This window comes from Ailuropoda melanoleuca, unplaced genomic scaffold (genome assembly GCF_002007445.2).
Source record: "Ailuropoda melanoleuca isolate Jingjing unplaced genomic scaffold, ASM200744v2 unplaced-scaffold11384, whole genome shotgun sequence".
Lineage (NCBI taxonomy): Eukaryota > Metazoa > Chordata > Mammalia > Carnivora > Ursidae > Ailuropoda > Ailuropoda melanoleuca.
Window position 1 is genome coordinate 5,479,988 of NW_023179820.1, and position 21,160 is coordinate 5,501,147.

General features: G+C 34.3%; 1 protein-coding gene across 3 annotated transcripts in view; it reads right to left on the minus strand.

The window, feature by feature from the left end:
• RB1CC1 (RB1 inducible coiled-coil 1) overlaps window positions 1-21,160 on the minus strand; it is a 94,154-nt gene that overhangs the window by 49,341 nt on the left and 23,653 nt on the right. For all 3 annotated transcript variants that reach the window (XM_034650174.1, XM_034650172.1, XM_034650173.1), the window contains exons 2-8: window positions 20,023-20,137; window positions 18,766-18,887; window positions 17,376-17,502; window positions 17,032-17,202; window positions 11,285-11,487; window positions 9,508-9,934; window positions 3,641-3,811 (exon numbers count right to left, since the gene is read on the minus strand). In XM_034650174.1, coding sequence (XP_034506065.1) covers window positions 3,641-3,811; window positions 9,508-9,934; window positions 11,285-11,487; window positions 17,032-17,202; window positions 17,376-17,502; window positions 18,766-18,836 — 1,170 coding nt within the window. In that variant the 5' untranslated portion in view covers window positions 18,837-18,887; window positions 20,023-20,137. The remainder of the gene's footprint in view (window positions 1-3,640; window positions 3,812-9,507; window positions 9,935-11,284; window positions 11,488-17,031; window positions 17,203-17,375; window positions 17,503-18,765; window positions 18,888-20,022; window positions 20,138-21,160) is intronic.

Below are 21,160 nucleotides of genomic sequence, written 5' to 3' on the forward strand. Positions count from 1 at the left end.
ACAATTTACAATTTCTATGTAACAATCTTTATAACACTATCAACAAGGAGACAGCATCTGTATTATTTACAACAGACAAAGGATTATCCAGATTATATATAGAATAAATTCTTACAAAAACATAAGGATAAAAAAATTGGCAAATGACAATTCAGAGGAAATAGATGGCAAATACTGATATAAGGGAAACTGCTCTTCTCATTAATTACTGGGAGTGTTGAATGACTTTTCCTTTATGTAGGGTATAACATTACTAATTAATATTTAAAATGCACAAACACCCTAGTATAGCAATTCCATTACTGGAGATTGTCCCTAAAGCAATACTAGAACATGCACGTAAAGACAGAGATGTACTGGGATATTAAAACAATGTTTTTAAGAAGAAAAACTGGAAGCAACCTAAATGACCATCAAAAGAAGTCTGGTTAAATAAATTATGTTTGATTCACTCTACTGAGGGTTAAAAAAGAATGACACTGGAAAAACAACAAAAAAAATCAGAAATTCAGAGCTGTCTCAAGTAATGGAAAACTGTAATTTAATGGTAATGCAGACCAAGCTTCCTGTGGCACGAGTTACTAGAGACCTAAGAAAGCAGTGAAAGAGAAGGGCCAGGATCTAGAAGGAGGAAACCTAGGGAGGCCAGTTAAGCAACTACGAATGCTTTGCCCTAGAGACAAGTGCTGATTCCTAAAGAGGAGCCCAAAGTTAAGAATAAAAAAAAAAAAATCCTTCTGACATTCTCAAGGAGCTATGAAATAAAAAACTTGGAGATCAGTGCCAGCCAAAGGAAGTCGCGATGGAAAACACTTTGTATTAGTACCCCAAAAAGCTCTATCCTATGGAATAAGGGTATACAAAAGTAGACTGGCCATCACAAGGACTAGAAGACCAACTTCCCATCACCTAAATCCCTGACGTTGGATTAAGATGATGTAAGATTGTGACAGACCCTACCACATGCAAACAAATTCTCTCTAGAAGTGTTATCCTAAGTTTCGTATTTCCTGGGGGGTTTTTTTTGTTTGTTTTTTAAAGACTTATTTGTCAGAGAGATAGAGAGAGGGAGAGAGCACGAACAGGGGGAGCAGCAGGCAGAGGCAGAAGCAGGCTCCCCGCTGAGCAAGGATCCCAATATAGGACTCGATTCCAAGATCCTGGGATCATGACCGGAGCCAAAGGCAGATGCTTAACCAAATGAGCCACCCAGGCATCCCCTAGGTTTTTCTTATCAAAAATAATTAGGCACATGAAAAGGCAAAACCACATGAATTTAAACTATAGAAAACATCCACAGACAAACAGACACAAGTAATGGAGTTAACAGATACAGACTTTTAAATTACTATATGGTTAATGTAATTAAGAGATGATGGATGAGTCTGAGTATCTTGGTAGACAGTTTGAAACTATTTAAACTAAAGAAACAAATTGAAATTCTAGAGATAAAAACTAAACAAAAACTATAAATCAATAAATGGATTTAATAACAGCTATTCACAGCTAGAAAAAAAAATTAATCTGGGTGGAAAGAAATTACCTGGAATAAAGCACAGACAGATATAATGATGGGAAATACAGGAAACAAGGGTAAATGGAAAGAAATGAGATGAAAGGTCTAATACATGTGTAACTGGAATCAATGAAGGAGAAGGGAAAGAGTAAGGCAAAGGCAATATTTGAAGAAAAATTGATTGAGAATTTTCCCAAAAGATATGCCACTAAGCCACAGTTTCCAGTAGTACTACAAGCCCAATGCACATGAAATACAAAGAAAACCACATCTTGTCATGTTATAGTAAAACTGTTAAAAACCAACCAAAGGCAATATGCTAAAAGTAAATCACTGACAGCCTAGGTTCTAGATCCAGAAAAACATCCTTCAGAAATAAAGGTGATTTAAAGAGATTTTCAAATCACAAAAACTAAATTTGCCACTAAAGGATACTACAGGATGTTCTAATGCATATCAAATTTACAAGGATGCATGTGTTACTTAAAAGGAAAAAAGCTAATATGGAAGCTAGAACAATAAATAATTTTTAATAATAAACTTTTAAATGATTTTTTTTTTTTTAAAAGAGAGCAAGGGACTGGGGTGGTGGGGCAGAGGGAGAGGTGGCAGGGCAGAGGGAGGAGAGAATCTTAAGCAGGCTCCACATCATGCACGGAGCCTGATGTGGGGCTCAATCTCACAACCGTGGTATCCTGACCCGAGCCAAAATCAAGAGTCAGATGCTTACTGACTGAGCCACCCAAGTGTACCCCAAATTTTTAAATTTTAATTTTAAATGATAAAAATAATCCAAAGGGCAAAAGCAGAAGGTATATAACTGGAAGAAAAATTGGAAATAGTAGATTTAAGAATAAATAGTAATTATAGTAAATAAATGGGCTAAATATTCTAATCAAAAAATTTCTCAACTTACTTTGAGGCCATCATATAAACTTGATGCCCAAACTTGACAAACACATATTAAATGAATAATACACACATAATATAATGCAATTTGCCAAAATGTTAAACTAAACCCAGAAATACATAAAAAAGACAACATATTATGACCATGTTGAGTTTATTTCAAGAATCCAAGGATGGTTCAAGATTAGAAGTAGACTACAACTTGCTTAATCTGATAAAGGGTTTCTATTAATACAAAGAGAAAAAACTACTAGAAACATTCTAAGTGTGAAATATCACTTTCTATAGATCAGGAATTAAACAAGGACACCTACTATCACATCCTACTCAGCACTGGTACTAGGATTCTAAGTCAGTGCAAAAGCATAAGATAAAGGGGTTCAGTTCACAATAAGGTGGCTGGATCCAAAATCAGGAGAAAAAAGAAGAGAGTCTGGGAATTACAGATGAATTCAATTAGGAAACTGTAAAAATGCAATAAATATTTAAAATTTATTTAAAAAGAATAAAACAAGGATAGCCATGTTTTATCTACCTACGACATACTGTACAATGCCATGCAGGTAAAATAAAACATTCATACCCATTTGTATGTTCTAGTGTTAAGAACACATTAGAAAGGAGGAAAAATACTGGCAGAGGAACATTAAACTAGAAAAGTATATGTTAGAATCAAGACTATGCAAAAGTCAACTCTTTCGCTGTTTTGCCAGAGTGGATGGAGGGCAAAGTCACTAGCATGGCAGTGGCAATTCCATCACTGTGTTTTGGTTATAAATCTGAGAACAGGGTTCTTGGAAAATTGCATTAAAGTAGACCCTAAAAACCTAACTATTAGTAATCCCTAAGATTTCATATTTTCCTCCTGTCCTTTACAAATCTCATGTATTCTTTTTTAGTTTTCTGAGGGGGGAGCAGGAACACTCAATGAGTGCTTTATCACGTTCTTTCCACATGTTTTTTCCCTAGCCACTGACAGCATCTTCATGGTTTATCTTTCAGTTACTACCTAAAGTGGCCTCAGCTCACTTTATTTTATCAAACCTGAACATTAAGAAGGTGTCTTCTTCCTTATTACACGGAAACAATACTATTCATCAACAATAATCAAGGATGAGGTAAAATGATGGTGTATACCAAATTGGTATTACATATAAAATACTGGTATAGAGAAATTACAAAGTGCTTTTCCTGAGAGAAGTTTGAAATGAGCACCTGAGCGAGTTCCTTCTGTTCATTCACCAGTCTGCTGCAGCTAGCGATCATCTGGTCCAGGGCATAGAGCCGGTCTTCAAGTCCTTTAATGGCTTTCATATTCTGATTATCAAGTTTGGCAATAGTTTGACGACATTCTGCTATAAATGGTCGAATAATCCTTGGATCAAGCTAAATGACAACAGAACATATGAATGAAGTTTTCAGCAAATAGTTTAAAATATATTTTTCACTATTTTGATACACAGCTCAGAGGGAAAAAATTGAAAAATATAGAAAAGTAAAAGCATGGTTATACTTTCACAAAACTGAGAGCAAGATAATTAATAAAAAATAACTGATTATATTAGAATACATAATTAGGGATATAGTGCCAGGACTTATAACCTTCCAATCAGAGCCATAATTTAATGAATCCTCAGTATCACACAGAAAATGTTATTTTTAAGGTCTTATAAAGTAAAGCAGAGTTAAAAACACATTCTTTGGTCATTAATTGTCTTAAAACTCTAATTTCCCTCAAAACATATCAACATCTTCAAACTGACTTCCCTCCTGGAGGCATCTTTATTTTCAGTCTCTGTCTCCTACAGGAATTTGCTTCATCAACCCAACTTTCTTACTCTTCAATCGCTCCTGTTCCCTGACTTTATTTCCACAAATTTTCTGGAATTCATGGACCCTAACAAAATTTCTCCCAACACTGTTCCCCTTCCCTTGAAAGAATACACTGGCAGTGTTTTTGCATGTAGTCTCCATAAAAACCATTCTGCCAAAGATCACCAATGACCTCCTTCATTTGAGGCTCTTATACACAAGACAATCTTTCACAAACTCTGGAAGCTTTGGGGCATTACCTTACTGGTTCCTCCACAGTACCCTTCTCTGGCTCCTTTTCTATCTAATCCATAAATACAGATAATCCAGAAGGACTACACACTTAGCCTTACTACTTCTTATATGATTTCATCATTAAGCATTTCTATGGAGCTCCCAACCCTTTGGGATCAGTAATCCCTGATCCTTCTCACAGATTTTCAGCTTGTGTTTCTGACTACTTACTAGTATCCCCATGTGAGTATCAATCACTTTATCTTCTATTATTTTTAACTCATTATAGTTGCCTTTTGTTGAAATCCCTAAATGGCTTCCTTCTGCCCACAATGACATCCAAAAAACAGAGCATACAGTAAAAGCTTCAGTGATTGGATACCAGTAAATCTTTCCAAGGCCTATCCTCTTTTCAAATTGAATAACCCATTACATCCAGACAAGCCCTGTGGTTCTCTAGCTCTCATCTTTCTTCATACTGATCATCCTGCCTAGCTGTTTGAAAGCCCATCTTTGCCTCTACGTTAAGGGTCCTAGTCAAATACTGTCTCCTTCATGATGCCTTCCCTGATCTCTACAATCAAAGGACCATAAAAGATTTAATATAATGTTTGGTACACGAACATAAAAAGGCAGTTAAAACTCAACTATTTAATGTTATTATCAATAGTCCAGTGTAATTAGTAAGAGGCTGCATTTGCAACACTACAAAGACGTTAACAGAGCCACTACTTAAATAAAGGCAGCAGCTGCCCAATATAAATGAGAACCTCATATATGTTAACATTTTCTCACTTTTCTTGATTTCACAGAAACGGAGTCCAAACTGCACACATTTCTGATCCAAATTATTATACAAACCAAAGATTGGCCATAAATCATTAAGGTGATAAAGGGCTAAAAAAGGGGATCACAATAGATTCAAATTTTTAGCTTGTGCAAAATTACAACTACACATGCCCTTCACATAGCAGTGATTTAAAGAAGAAAAAACAAACCCCAAACCAGGGCTCCTGATTGTGATAGCTCTGAATTTCATAATTCACTGAACGTATAATACAACTACACTGACAACATGGAAGAGTATTTTGTAAATCACCTGAGTAGCAGTTACACAACTTGACTTCCTAAAATCTTATTCTACTTAGTATTTTATTTCATTTGTCCACAGGTAATAAAAATTTAAATTTCTAAATGGAGTCGCTGGAGAGTTATTTTTTTTTAAAGATTTTATTTGTCAGAGAAAGTGAGAGAGAGCGCGCGCGCACAAACAGGGGGAGCAACAGGCAGAGGGAGAAGCAGGCTCCCTGCTAAACAAGGAGCCCGATGCGGAACTTGATCCCAGCACCCTGGGATCATGACGCAAGCCGAAGGCAAACGCTCAACCGACCAAGCCACTCTGGCGTCCTTCTGGAGAAATTTTTAAAAATATGTATTTTAAACCACAGAATTCTATTAATAATTATTTAGGAAATTTTCAATAATTGAACACAGTGCTACACTAATATTTTATTTTTGGGCCTTTCCATTGATATCTAAAAGGATTAATATTGTTACCTTAGAAGAGAAGAAACTAAAAATTTTCTTACCCTCTCCATTTTTCCCATCCCACCTCTAAATTCATGCCCAATGCAGAGCAAGCAATATTTCAATAACATCACAAAAATCCTGAAATACTACAATAGTCAATAAATTATGCTGGTATTAATCTGAACAACTTAGAAATGAGCTAAATGCACATATTTCCAGTTATTAATCATCAGATATACAAATGTTTGCCTTTTATAGTATAACCTGAACTAGAATACCCAAGATTCATTCTAATGGGAACATACTACAACCTAAGAAAATATCTGAGTACACAAAAATGCAGCAACAATTGGTATACAAGGGAGAAAANCTAAATTTTACTTGGTATACAAGGGAGAAAACTAAATAAGTCATGAAAACGCCATCTATTAACCCACCCAAATATTATAAAACAGAGGATTTGAATGATGTATGGATGACATGAGTAATAAATGAATGGCAGTGCCAGGATTTGAGCCCTTATGATGCTCAATCTTAGGCAAGTTCCATAATGCCTATGTCCTGACTAGTTTCCTGAAAAAGATCTTTGATTTATACAGTTAGAAATACATGTTACAAATACTACTGAAACTGGGATTAGTATGTAAAAATGATGGCTTTAAACAGGATTTGCTTTTATAAGAATAACATCAAACCTTGGCATATTTTAAAAATTCACTGGCAAATAGCACTACTACTATCAGATAATCAAGTAGGTTAGTTGTTATGGGTAACTATGTAATAAATGTGAGATAAAAGGAAGGCATCTCTGATGAGAGAGAAGTCCCATATTCAGTTTAACCTATCTTTAGAAATGCCATTAGTGGTATTAATAATAATACATAAACTACCAAGAGGAGGAAAATATTAATCTAATAAAAAACCATGACAAGTGCTACTTATTATGCAGTATATCCCATTAACACAACATTCCACACTGTAAAATACACGCAGAAATATATAAACAAATATATAAACAAATTCTTCAGAATGTATTTTCATTGCTTTTGAACAAATTTTTTTTAATCTAATGGGCATGCACAACTGAAAGCGCTGTATTATACAGTATTTTAATTATTATTATACAGCATTTAAATTATTTATTACTGTACTATACAGTATTTTAAGCTATGCTAACTCATTTTTGTAACAAGTGACTATAACCAAACAAAAATTTATATATTGCTTTCACAATGGCCATATAATCTATCACAAAGACTTCAGATACTCTTGTTATGTACTATGAAAGTAAATATTAACTTAGGTCAGTAATGTGTCACCCTAGTAATAATATTATAGCTAACTTTTCTGTAGATATAAATTCTTATCACTTTTTATTAAGCCAGAAAAGGATCATTGTTTTTGTTTTTTTTTTTAAAGACTTTATTTATTTATTTGACAGAGAGAGACAGCCAGAGAGAGGGAACACAAGCAGGGGGAGTGAGAGAGGAAGAAGCAGGCTCCTAGCGGAGGAGCCTGATGTGAGGCTCAATCCCAGAAGGCCGGGATCACACCCTGAGCTGAAGGCAGACGCCCAACAACTGAGCCACCCAGGCGCCCCTAAAGGATCGTTGTTTCTTCTCTCTTGTCATGTAAAGTGAATAAAAATTATATGGCTGTGCTGGATTTCATTTAAACGTGCAAATGCAAAGCCAATTTCAAATCCTTTTAAAGGGGATTCTCCTCATAGTCTGCAGCCCTGTTCTCTGACTCATACAAAATAGTAAATTTTATATACATACATACATATATATATATATATATATATATATATATATAAAATAGAACCCTAATTACAATCATGGACTTGCCACACGCATGAATTAAGAATTTTTAGGCTACTAAAATGTCAACATTTTAAACAGGAACACTAGTTTTCGTTCCTTTTAGGCAGTAATCTTTGCATAATATATTACATACTTCCATGTCCTGGCAAATGTCTTAATTGAAGCTTTTTCTGATGACAAATAATAAAACGGCCAAAAAGAAATGCCTCCTTTACAGGATGTCATGAAGGAAGTGGAAATTTGAAGATTTAAGAAGAAACCTAGAATTTAAGTTTTCCATTTTGAAAGGTATGTGCTATTTCCCAGGCATCCCAGACAATGTATTGCCTTTCTCAATACTCAAAGAACAAGTCTCTTTCCCAATTGAGTGCCCTTTTAAAAAAGGTTAACGATCCTGCCCATTATCTTTAGACAACAGCAGCCTTCAAATTACTACTTTGTTATTTCTGTATAAGTGAACCATGTGCCCATCAACTTCCTTTGACTTCAAGATTTTCTATCAGCTTATGGATCATATATTTTTTAAAAGATTTTTAAAGATTTATTTATTTTAGAGAAAGAGAAAGTGAGAGAACCTAAATTAGTGGGGAAAGTGGGGAAAAGGGGAGAGGGAGAGCAAGAATCCAAAGCAGGACCCTGAGATTGCGACCTGAGCCGAAATCAAGAGTTGGCTGCTTAACTGCTGAGCCACCCAGGAGCCCATGGATCATATTTTAAGAGCTATTTATTCCCCAGTCTAAAAGATTTTGGAAGTATATTTGAAGAAGATCTTAATCCAAAATACAAGCTGACTATAATTACAAAATACAAATGAACACAATGTCAAAATTTTGAATTTGAAAATATCTCAGGCAGATACAGTATTTAAAACTTCTTTTAAAAGTCAGAAGTTCCCTCTAAAGGGATGGTGATTAGGAAGATACACACAGGATTTTCAGGGAAATGAAAATGCGCAGAATTTTCTTTTGGGTCATGGTTACTCTGTGACGTAACCACCCAAGAACCTGTATACTTCACTGAATGTAAATCATTCTCACTGCTAAAAAACCTTTTTTTAACTATAAAAAACCAAAATTTTATCTTTAATATTTTCCAAAAGACCCTGAAAGTTCTATAGCATTTGTAAATGTGAACAACTGATCCATTATTAAATTATCTTAAAAATACGGTGGGCTAGAGGTGGCCAAATGTTACCATTTACCTATTTACTTAATATTTAGAGAGTGTTCCATTCTTATGGAATAAGAAAGAAAACATTAAGACTCCTCAAGTTTTACCTACCAGATGAAAAAGCCTAACTGTTTTGGAACAAATTAAAGGATAGGAGATATTAAAACATCTAAGTAATATTACAAGGTCAGAGAAAAATATATTTCAAAGTACTATCACCAAAATCTATACCATTCGAGTAGACACTTCAAGGCTCTACACTGCAGTAGAAATTTTACGTATATGACCTCTAAGAGTCTTCACAAATTTACTATCAATTCATAAATAAGGTTACTAGTGAAAAGATTTGATTTGTCTAAGGTTGAATCCTTGTTTATAAAGTCTCACATCAAGGCTCAATATTTCCACTATAACGTGTTACCATTCTCCCATTATATAAAACATTTAGTAACATAATATAATTTTGAGTAGTTGAAATGACCCAAGAAATATCAAATTAACATGACTTACTCTGCTCATGGAATCAAAGCATTTCCTGACCAATGATTCCACATCATTAGGTCTATCTTGAACATTTATCCAGTCTAACAAAGAAACATTAAAAAAAGGCAGATCACCGTCTTTAGCATCTACTGAAGTTTCATCCTGCTGGACAGTACTTTGACAAGATTCCCTAATTTCTTTTCCATTTTCAGCATCTGTGGTATCTGGGGCTATATGTTCCACTGACTTGTGAAATGAGGTTAACAAGGACTGGCTAGTTGTTCTAGGCATATCAGGAGAGAGCACCAGTTCAGTGGAGGTTTTCATTTCAGCCTTTTCTGAGCCTTCATGTTCAGGTAAAGAATCCAGTCTTCCCAAACATTCCCTGTAACTATGCCTGGTTAGGCACTCCAACAGTGGAATCTTGGCCATTACTGAAACCGCAGTTCCTAAACTTAAAATACAAAAGATCTGTCAGTAAAATTATGGGACCACTTTAGAGATTAACATTTTGAAAGAAATACCATTTAATTATTATACACACAAATATTATGACCTATTACATTATGCATATATAGTCTATGTTCTTTAAAAGAAACCTAGTTAGACACAGAAGGGTATCATTAACACATTAAAATACCACTCTCAAGTAAAGGGAGCCAGCTTATACTAAACAAGCAGACACGTGGCTTATCAAACACTATGATATAAAAAATTCAAATAAAAAAAAAAAGATTTACCATAGCAGTTCCTTAAAGTATGACTTTAAGTCAATCAAATATTTTTTGATAAATTGAAAGCACAGAATAAAATTAATAATCCTAATAAAGATTAAGGTAACTCTCACATTCATTACACCCTATAGACAGGTAGATGTATGTTGTCAAAAGGCATGGGGAAGATGAAATATTGATGATTTGATTTCTGCAGAACATTTGTGAAATGACTCAGCCTCCTACGAGAAATTAACATAAAAGAACTTCCCAAACATTAGTTACTTGAAAAGGTGGTTGTATAAACTCCTTCTAGTCTTAAGTAATTATTCCCTTCCTTCCCAAGATCAGTCCCATTGGCAAGGCCAAAATCTTCTAATTCACACCACAAAATAGAAAAATTTTAATTAATGAGGTTCGTTTCAATTAAAAAGAAATGTTACTTCCTTCCAATTTAATTCAAAGTAACAAAAATGTAAAACTAAAAAATGAATGTAAAAATTGAAAGCGCACACACAGACAACAAAGGGCTATATTCTTGCTGAATTATTGCTGTATTTCTCCATTCATTATAGCCCTTTTCAAAAGCTACCACTCTCTATCAGATGTGCTTATATGCAAAGCACCAGAAAACCATCTAAATGGCTTCTTTCCATCCTAGCAAGCCTACATCATATAGTAATATTTAAAAAGGAAACTAAAAACGTCCTTGATTGCTGAATGTTTGAAAACTTTTTCATTTCTGTTCCATTTCTGTTAGATGTGTTATGTTTACATTTTGCCTTTAATGTAAAATTGGTAGCAGGGTACAAAGGAGACAAAGATCCTTGGGTTTATAAATGATTTAGAAGTACTTTGAGCGCTTTACATAAAGAAAAGGTAAGAAAAAGAAATGTGGGAGATCCATAAAATAGGTGAATAAAACTGACCACAATTAAAAAATTTTAGAGTCTACAAAAGTCATCATAAAAGTCTCAAAAAATGAACAATTATAATTAACAATTATTAGAAATGAAATCACATTTACTGAAAACTGATAAATTGCAAAGGTATTTTAAAAAACATCTTATCCATTTTAATGGCAAACATACTGAGTAAGTTTTAACTTGATGTCTTCTATGGACTGCAGATAATTTGAATAAATACTTTCAAACTTGAAAAGTAGTTTTTGGTAAGAATTTGAACAGTCCTCCAGATTGGCCATGATTGCAGCCCAGCCTTGGTGTTGAAGATGTTCATCGTGGACCAGACCTTCACAAAAAGAGCAAAGTTTCTTGGCAACTTCATACATTTCCTGAAAATGAAGAAACACAGCAAAAGAAGGTAATGTTTGTGTGCATGTTAGCATATGTATATTTACCTATATGAATGAGTGTAGTCTAAATATATTATAAACAAAGCACTGACAAGAGAATGTTTTAGTTTATTTTAGTCTTCCTATTTGTTGTTGTGACATTGAAAAGGAAGAAAAGCTCCTAATTTACTGCTGCCAGGAGATTACACTGATGGAGCACCTACAGAGGGCAATTCAGCAATAACTATCCAAAGTAAAATGACATCTATTGTTCGGCAGAGTGATTCATCTTACAGAAATTTACCCTATACAAGCTTAAACAAATGAACAAAAAATACTGAAAAGTTCTTTATTTCAACTATAAAACAAAATGGAACCCACCTCATTGTCTATCAAAAAATTATGTGCATCTATACAATGGAATTTATCTAGCATTAAATAATACATATATATTCAGAAAAATTTAAGAAGATCAATACACAGTAAATTTAAAAGGTAGGCTGGATTCATAAAGTGAATTTTCCATGTTTACTACTATATGAAAAATCAGTGATCTACAGATCTCAATGTAAGATATTTTTAAAAAGGGTAGGTAGAGGGGAAATTCTGGAAAATAGCAAAGCAGATATACACTAGGAGCCCTACACTGGCTGTTCCATCATATCTCTGAGATAAGCATATGTTTCTTAAATAAGATCCAAGACAAAGACTATCGATACACTGGACATTAAACTAAGAATTTTAATTCATCACAAGACACCACTAGTGGAATGAAAAGGCAAGAGACAGAATGGCAGAAGATATTTTCAACATTTAAACACAGAGTTGTATAAAGATTATATAAAGACAACTAAAATCAAATACAAAAAGATTAGCAACTCAATAAATAAGAAAGTAGAATAACTTCACAAAAAGGAAATGCAAAGTCTCATAAATGAATGGAAACCTGTTCATCCTTATTAACAAATATAAATAAAATTAAAATGGCCTACCACTACACACCCATCAGAATGACTAAAATTAAAAGCACCAAGAAAACCAAGTATCTGTGAGTTTGCTGGGCAAGCAGAACAATCATACAGCGATGGTGGAAGTATAAACGAATACAACCACTTCAAACATTAGCAGCATGTAAAGTTAAAAAAAGGCATACCCAAGAGAATGCAAAAGGTGCACCGAACAATGTGCAAAGATATTCACAGCAGCCTTAGTCACAATAGTCTAAAACTAGAAAGAATGTCTATCAATAGTTAAATGAACTGTAGCATATTCATACAACGGAATACTATGTAGCAATGAATACAAACTATTAATTCATGCAATTACATGAATGACTCTCATGAACACAATGTTAAATAAAAGAGGCCAGACACAAAAGAAAACAATGATTCCAATTATTTAAAGCTGTAAAAGAGGCAAAGTAATTCATGGTTTTAAAGTCAGGATATTGGTTGATTTTATGGAAGAGGGATGCTGGGTACCAACTGGGAGAAAGCATGAAGTAGGGCTTCTGGGGTGATACTGTATTTTAAAATTTCACCTTATGAAAATGTGTCACAAACAAATGTGCAATGATTTGTACATTTTCTAGTATGTATCTATCTCACTAAACAAAACTCTATTATTAATTTCACTAATAAAGGTATCTGAATCCAAGGAAATACTATAATTGCGGTGACCAAATTTAAACTCTGGTGATGTGACTCTACAAGACCACGCTCCTGCCACTGTTACAGGGCTTCTAATTCCTTATAAAACGCACTGTATGACATATTCACTGTTTTGGTTACTGTAGCTTTTGAGTATGTTTTAAAAGCTGAGGAAGATACATTATTCCCTCTACCTTCCATTCTTCTTTCTCTCAACTTTCTTAACTATTCCTGGACACTGATCCTTTAACATAAACCTAAAGTCCATTTTATCTAAAATAAACTAAACAAACAAGAAAATCAAAGTTCCTTCTCACTCTCCAAAGCAAAAATGCTTTTTTCCCTCACACCGATGCTTTTCACGGCAACTTTAAATGCAATTCACTAGTTCATGAATATATTAAGATTGACTGTGAATATTAAGAATGATATTAAGAATGTCTTTTTTTTTTATTTCAGAGGTAGAATTCAGTGATCCATCAGTTGCATATAACATCCAGTGCACATTACTTCAAATGCCCTCCATAATGCTGATCACTCAATTATCCCTTCCCTCCACCCACATCCCCTCCAGTAACCTTCAGTTTGTTACCCAGAATCTCTTATAGTTTGTCTCCCTCTCTGATTACTACTTGTTTTACTTTTCCCTCTCCTTCTTTGTGCTCCTGTTTTGTTTCTTAAATTCCACATGAGTGAAATCATATAATTATTGTCTTTCTCTGACTTATTTCACCTAGCATAATACCCTTTAGTTCGATCCACGTTATTGCAAATGGCAAGATTTCATTCTTTTTGATAGCTGAGTAATATTCCTGTATATATGTGTGTGTGTATATATATATGCATATACATATGTACACATGTATATATATGTACCTGTATATGTGTGTGTGTGTGTGTGTATACATACATACACACACTCCTTCTTTATCCATTCATCTGTTGATGGACACTTGGGCTCTTTCTGTAATGTGACTCTGATTGATAATGCTGCTATAAACATTGAGGTGGATGTGCCCCTTTGAATCACTATGTTTGTATCCTTTGGATAAATACCTACTGGTGCAATTGCTGGATTGTAGGGTAGCTCTATTTTTAACTTTCTGAGTACTCTCCATTCTGTTTTCCAGAGTTTAAATGTATGTCTTTTCATTGGCTTATTACTTATGTTTTTCTTTTTTTTAAAGATTTTATTTATCTGACAGACTGAGCGAGAGAGCACAAGCAGGGGAAGTGGAAGAGTAAGAGGGAGAAGCAGGCTCACTGTGAGCAGGGAGCCTGACGCGTGGCTTGATCCTAGGACCCTGGGATCATGACTGAGCTTAAGGCAGATGCTAACCGACTGAACCATCCAGGTGCCCCTATAATTTGTTCTTGAACGGAATTTTATTTATTTTTTGTTACTACTTAGATTGTAATACATTTTACATTTCCACTCTAAAGCAGGGCCCAGTACAGAGAAATGTGAATGTTTATGTATTAATCACATACCCAGACACCTTACCAAAATTCTTCCTCATAGATTTTTATTAAATCCTCTTGATATTCCAAATATACAATTATACCTCATCTAAAATGGATGCTTTTCACTTCTTTCCCATTAATTTTACCACTTACTTCATTTTCATTTTATTTTAGTAATTTCTCAGAAGTTCCAAAAGAATTAATGAATAGACTGATTCTGATTTATGCAAAAATGGCTCTAACATTTCGTTGATTTGAAAGCTGATTATCTTCTATATTTGGTCAAGTCTATATTTTATTTATTTTGTTTCCTTCTCGAACTATTTTACTTATTAGGAATAGCTGCTACAAGTAATGAATCATGGAACATCACATCAAAAACTAGGGATGTGCTGTATGGTGACTAACATAACATAATAAAAAATTATTATAAAAAAAAGGACTAGCTGATAAATTTTAACATATACCTCTTCTGAACAATTTAATATGACTATGTCTTCTCCTCGAAAGTACTAATAACTGAGGCAATTAATTATGTTCATACATTTCCAAATATTGAGCCACCCCTGCATTCCCATAATATATCCTCTTTGCTATTAATATATTACTTTTTTTTTTAAAGACTTTATTTATTTATTTGACAGAGAGAAAGATAGCCAACGAGAGAGGGAACACAAGCAGTGAGAGCGGGAGAGAAGAAGCAGGCTCCCAGCAGAGGAACCCGATGCAGGGCTCGATCCCAGGGATCCAGGATCACGCCCCGAGCCGAAGGCAGACGCTTAACGACTGAGCCACCCAGGCGCCCCAATATATTACTCTTTTGATACTCTTCTGGTTTTATCTGTAAGAAAAACTGAGTATATTCTGTATTTTCAGTATACAAAGTATTAAATACAGCCTGTAAGAGCTTTCTGATGAGACACAGTAAAATCTCCCATTTTAAAATTATGATAAATACACATGAAACTCACTATTTTAACCCATTTTAAGTGTATGATTCAGTAGCATTAAGTTTTTCACATTGCTGTGCAACCACTACCATTATCCTTCTCCAGAACTTTTTCATCATCCCAAAGTGAAACTATATCCAATACATAATTAACTCAACCTTCCCCTCACCCCTCAGCCTTGGGTAACTATTCTTCTATTTTCCATCTCTATAAATCTGATTCTTTTAGGTACCTTATATAATTGAGATTGCACAACATTTGTCCTTTTGTGTTTGGCTTATTTCACTTAGCATATCTGTCCTCAAGGTTTATCCATATTGTAGCTCATATCAGAATTTTCTTCCTGACGAGGTTAGATAATATCCCATTGTATGTATATACCACATTCTGTTTATCTATTCATCCACCGATGGATATTTGGGTTGTTTCTAACATCTGGCTATAGGAAATAATTTTGCTATGAATACTGGTGTACAACATTATGTTTTATTAAGTTCTCCTGCAATTATTATCATTTAGCCTGTGTTGATAGGAAAATACAGATCTGAATTCTCTTTCTCACAGATTAAATCTTTTACTATAAATTTCACTTTGTTCTGTTTAATGCCTTAACATCCACTTTGTCAAATATGAATACTGCCATTTAAGGTTTTTTTACGTATTGGAAAGAAACTTTGTTCTCCTCTAGGACCTAAATATGATATGGAATAAAGAATCACATTTTTAAGAGTTATTTAAGTTTTTCGTTTCTGTCTACTCTAACACAGGTAACTTTACGGATTACAGCAATGTTCAGAAGTCATTAATTACAAACCATTATTTAGGAAAGAAGTTGAACAAATCATGTTTAAAACTGCTTTTCCACTCTAAGATCTTATAACTCTTTGTAAATGCAGAGTGACTAACAACATATGAGTCTGAGAATTTAAAAACCAGACATATTAACCAGCAAAATATTTCCCCCAAAACTTTATTTTTATGTTTTTTTTTATGCTTTCTTCAGACAAATTTGCTAGCTATTTATTTATTTGAGTATAGCTGACCACACAATGTTACATTAGTTTCAGGTGTACAACATTGTGATACAACAACTCTATACTTGGGCTATGCTCACCACAAGTGTAGCTGCCATCTGTCACCATACAACGCTATTACAGTATCACTGACTATATTCTTTATGCTGTATCTTTTATTCCCATTTATTAATTTCCAAAACTGGAAGCTTTATCTTTCACTCTCCCTCACCCATTCCCCTCCTTCTGTCCCCTCTGGCAACCACCCATTTGTTCTCTGTGCTATTTAGATTTGAATGCTTTTAGGAACTATCAATTTGTTAGAACTTTCACTGATGCATAAAATAGGCGAATACTTCATGAAAATATTACCAAGTATATGAATAAGACATCATTTTGTTAAGTAATCATTTTTAAATTGTACTAGATGTAAATAAGTATAATCTCAAAAAAGTATTTTTATCTTACCACTGCAAGTTGTGTCCTTGAAGCAACAGTGTGAAAAACTGCAGGCATCATAAGAGACTCTTCAACTTTTATTTCCATGTCATTTTCTGTTGAAAAAGTAGTTTTCGGAATAGCAGGTGGACGATCACATAAGATCATTTCTTTGTTAAAAAGAAAAATTGGATTTGTGTCCTACAGAAATAAAAAAGCAAAAGAAACTGAACTAAAATGTTATAAATATTGAACATGCACACTGCCCTCAATATATGAAGCAGATAAACCTTACTTTCGAATGCTGAGTTCCCAATTCCCTATGTGATGTGAAATTGGAGCACGTGTATACAAAAGGGTTTATGAACACATACCGTCCCAGCACTGTAGGTGCACACTCTTCGATCTGCAGCCATGCATTCTCCTCCATTGACCACCAGCACCTGATGCTGAATAGCAATCTTGTATTTGCTATGAATGGCATGCTTGAGGTCTGCCACACTTTAAAAGGCGTGGGGGTGGGGCAAAAAAATTAGTTATATTTAACTTCCCAACGACAAACTTTTTTTATTAGCAAAGTAACACTGTGTAAAAATATTTGATAGATATTAATTTCACTCTAAAAGTTCTCCCCAAAACAACAGTATAAAATACAAACTTCTTGTTTCTGGAATCAGATTCCATAATCAACTGGCTGATCTTAGGTGAATAAATCACCCATGTGGCACATCTGAAAGGCAGTCTATAAAATACAGGCAGTAGACATATTTATTTCAGTGCTCTTTATATAACATAGCAAAAGAATATGCTCAAATTAGCATCAGGTCTGTTACAATCCTCAGAACACAGATGTCTGTTAAAATCCTCACATCACATTACACAAACTGCATTAAGTATAAACCATAAAATCGCTTCCTTTCCCTATCTTTTAGAAAATCATTCCTTTACAGGTAAAACTGTATTTAATAAAAACCAGAACTTTAAAAAAAGAAAATAGTATCAAATTCCATTTTTAAAACTAAGATTATTAATTCCACAAATAATTTATAATATTTTCAGTATCAGATTTATTTATTCTGTATTGCTATCAAGTCTTTGCTCTTAGGTCTGCTACCAAAATATAAACAGGAATAGTTGTTACTATTTCCTTCCTTGCTGTTTGGCCTCAAAATATATCCTCCCTCCCCCTGACACTTCTCCCCACATTTCGAAATGTAAGGACATTCATTAGTGATATATTTGAATTCCCTGCAAAGCTGGAAAATTATTAGATAGTATGAGTCCTACAAACTTGGTTAAAAATATTAAACTGATTGTATTCTTGCATCAGCAAAAAAAAAACTAATACTACTGACTTTATTCATACAAGGGAATAAAAATTAATCACCAAAATACATGGACTAACACATGATATATTATATAGCCAACAATAATTTCCTTAGCAATGTCCTGGGAAACTTAGAAGAGCTATCAGCTATGAAAACTTCTTATGTTCGATAGTTTTAATTTGAAATCAGTTCGTTTGTTTACAGTTAAGTTTGTTCATTGTGAATAAAATATTCACATAAACAGAACAAAGCACAACTTTATGAACTTAACTGTAGCATTTTAGTGAAAGATGACAGCTATATACGTAATATGCTAAAAGATTTAAGATACTGCTACTTTTATTTAACAAAGGAATAGTTTTCTCCAAATCAAATAGTTTAACTTTTTGCCTATATAAAATGCAAAAGTAATGAGACTGAATGAAATACAACTTACGTTTGCACTGTAAGTTCAGTGTCAAATGTCAGGGTAGTTCCAGTGTTAACCAGAAATACATATAACTTCATGATGATTTCTCTGGATTCTGTGAGCTTATTCCTCACACTCTGATCTGGTTACTAAAAGAAACAGATAAGAAAAATGGTTACACAAACACAACTACAAATACAAATACCCTCACATAAGACATGTTTTTCATGTAGTACAACTGTGCCAAAAACAAAAAAAATAGTTTTTGGTGTCTAAGATGGCTAACTGGACAATCTGGTAAGCTTGTTGCTTAAAAAATAAATAGTAATAAGACTAGTGAAAAGCATAACTCTTCCACATTAAACAATTTTGTTTTCAGGAAGAGGTCAGCAATTAGAACAAAAATTATGTGTATATTTCACACTGTTCTCATGTACCCTTCTACATTAAGAATTAAAATAAAAAATTTGATCTTCCTAACTCAAAAAGTTCTTCCCTGACTGCTTCCGTATAGCAATAAAAAATTGTCTTGAGGTTGAACTCACTAATAGCAAATAAGAGTGGCCACTACTCGCAAGTTAGAGGAAATGAGTTAGTTCCAACTGCTTCGACCAGCTGTCTCTTAATCTAAATTCCACCTCCGCACCGAGTTAGAAATGCTCCATAAGAAACTGTGACCCTAACAGTTATATTATCTTGTTGAGCAGTAGAAAGTGCATAGGTCTAGAAATCAGAATTATCTGAAACAACTGCCATTAACTAGCTGTCCAAGTCAAAACCTTATATATAAAATAAACTTCTTCAGGGCGCCTGGGTGGTTCAGTCGCTTGAGCATCCAACTCGTGGTTTTGGCTGGGGTCATGACCTCAGGGGTCATGAGATCAAGCCCCAAGATGGGCTCCACCCTCACCGGGGAGTCTGCTTAAAATTCTCTCTCTACCTCTGCCCTTCCCCAGCCCTCAAGTGTGCATGTTCTCTCTCCCTCTCTAATAAATAAATTAAAAAAAAAATAACATAAAATTCCTCATCTACAAGAAGGGACAGATTTCAAATCTAGCATTTTATTTTTTACAATTAGAGGTAAAAAATTCCCCAATTAATGAAAGCAATGAAAGACAAATTAACAGACACTAGGATATATCTTTCTTTATACTCCTTCCAATGAGCTTTAGAGTAAAAAAAAAAAAGGAGAAGGAAAAAATAAGGTCTTAAAATTAATGTTTCCAAAATCATTTTTTAAAATGCATTAGATGAAAAACTTACGAATTTAGAACTGTGACTTACCGTCAGGCACTGTGAAAAGGACTACCACTTTTCTTAAAAAGCAGATTAAAACTGGCTTATGTTTGCTTTGCTTGATATTGGCAACTGAATGGCATTACTGGTTAAACTCAGTGAACTGGAAAAGAAAAATTTGGATTATCACAGAGAGAAATAATTCAGTATGTGACGACATATGCTTATTGTTCTTTCTTTAAAAATTCCCTTCTGGAAGAGTAATTCCTACTCAATCTCTCTTCCTACTGGCACATTCACTGAAACTACAAGAGTATAACTTTGACCCATGCCACTCCATTAAAAGACACAAAACAAAAGTCTCTAAAAAACTCTCCAAAACTGCCAAATTCTACAGCCATTTCTTAGTTCTTAAAATATAATGGTAAAAAAAGAGCCTGGCTGTGGAATCTGACTGCCTCAGGGTTTAATTCTGGCCCCATTACCCATACATGATCTTGGGCAATTTACTTAATGGTCTTGATTTCTTGTTTTGAAAAATGAATAAAAATGGTAACTGTAGCAGGTAGCCTCTAAAATAGCCCCTCCACCCCTGGCTGTTCATAACTCCAGTGAAATCCCCACCCCTACTGGGCAGGGCCCGTGATCTTTTTCTAACTAATGAAATAAGGTGAGATTAATGAAATGTCACATGATTGTTACTCAAGATTACAACTTTCATCATGCCAGCTTTGACGAAGTAATAAGCTGCCATGGAGAGCCCCATGCAGCAAGAAATTGAAGTGAGCCTCAGCAAGAAGCTTAGAGTCTCAGTCTGACAAGTTTCAAGGAGCTGAATCTTGACAACCACCGCTGAGCTTGGAAGCAGATCACTCCTTGGTTGAGCTTTAGACAAGACACCAGTCCCAGCAAACACCTTCACTGCAATCTTCTAAAAGACCTTGATGCAGACGATCTATGCCCAGAAAATGTGAACTAAAACATTTCTTACTTAGCAAAAGATAATACAGTACCCCACACTGCAGAGATATTATGAGAATTAAGGGAGAAAAAGTATGAAAAAAATTTAAATATTAGCCTCATGCTTGGCACGGAATAAGAATTCAATAAACAACCCTAGCTCTCCTTCTTGGGCTCTTTTTCCTCTACCAACTCTCCAGTGTTTTCAGTGGGACCTCACCACTAT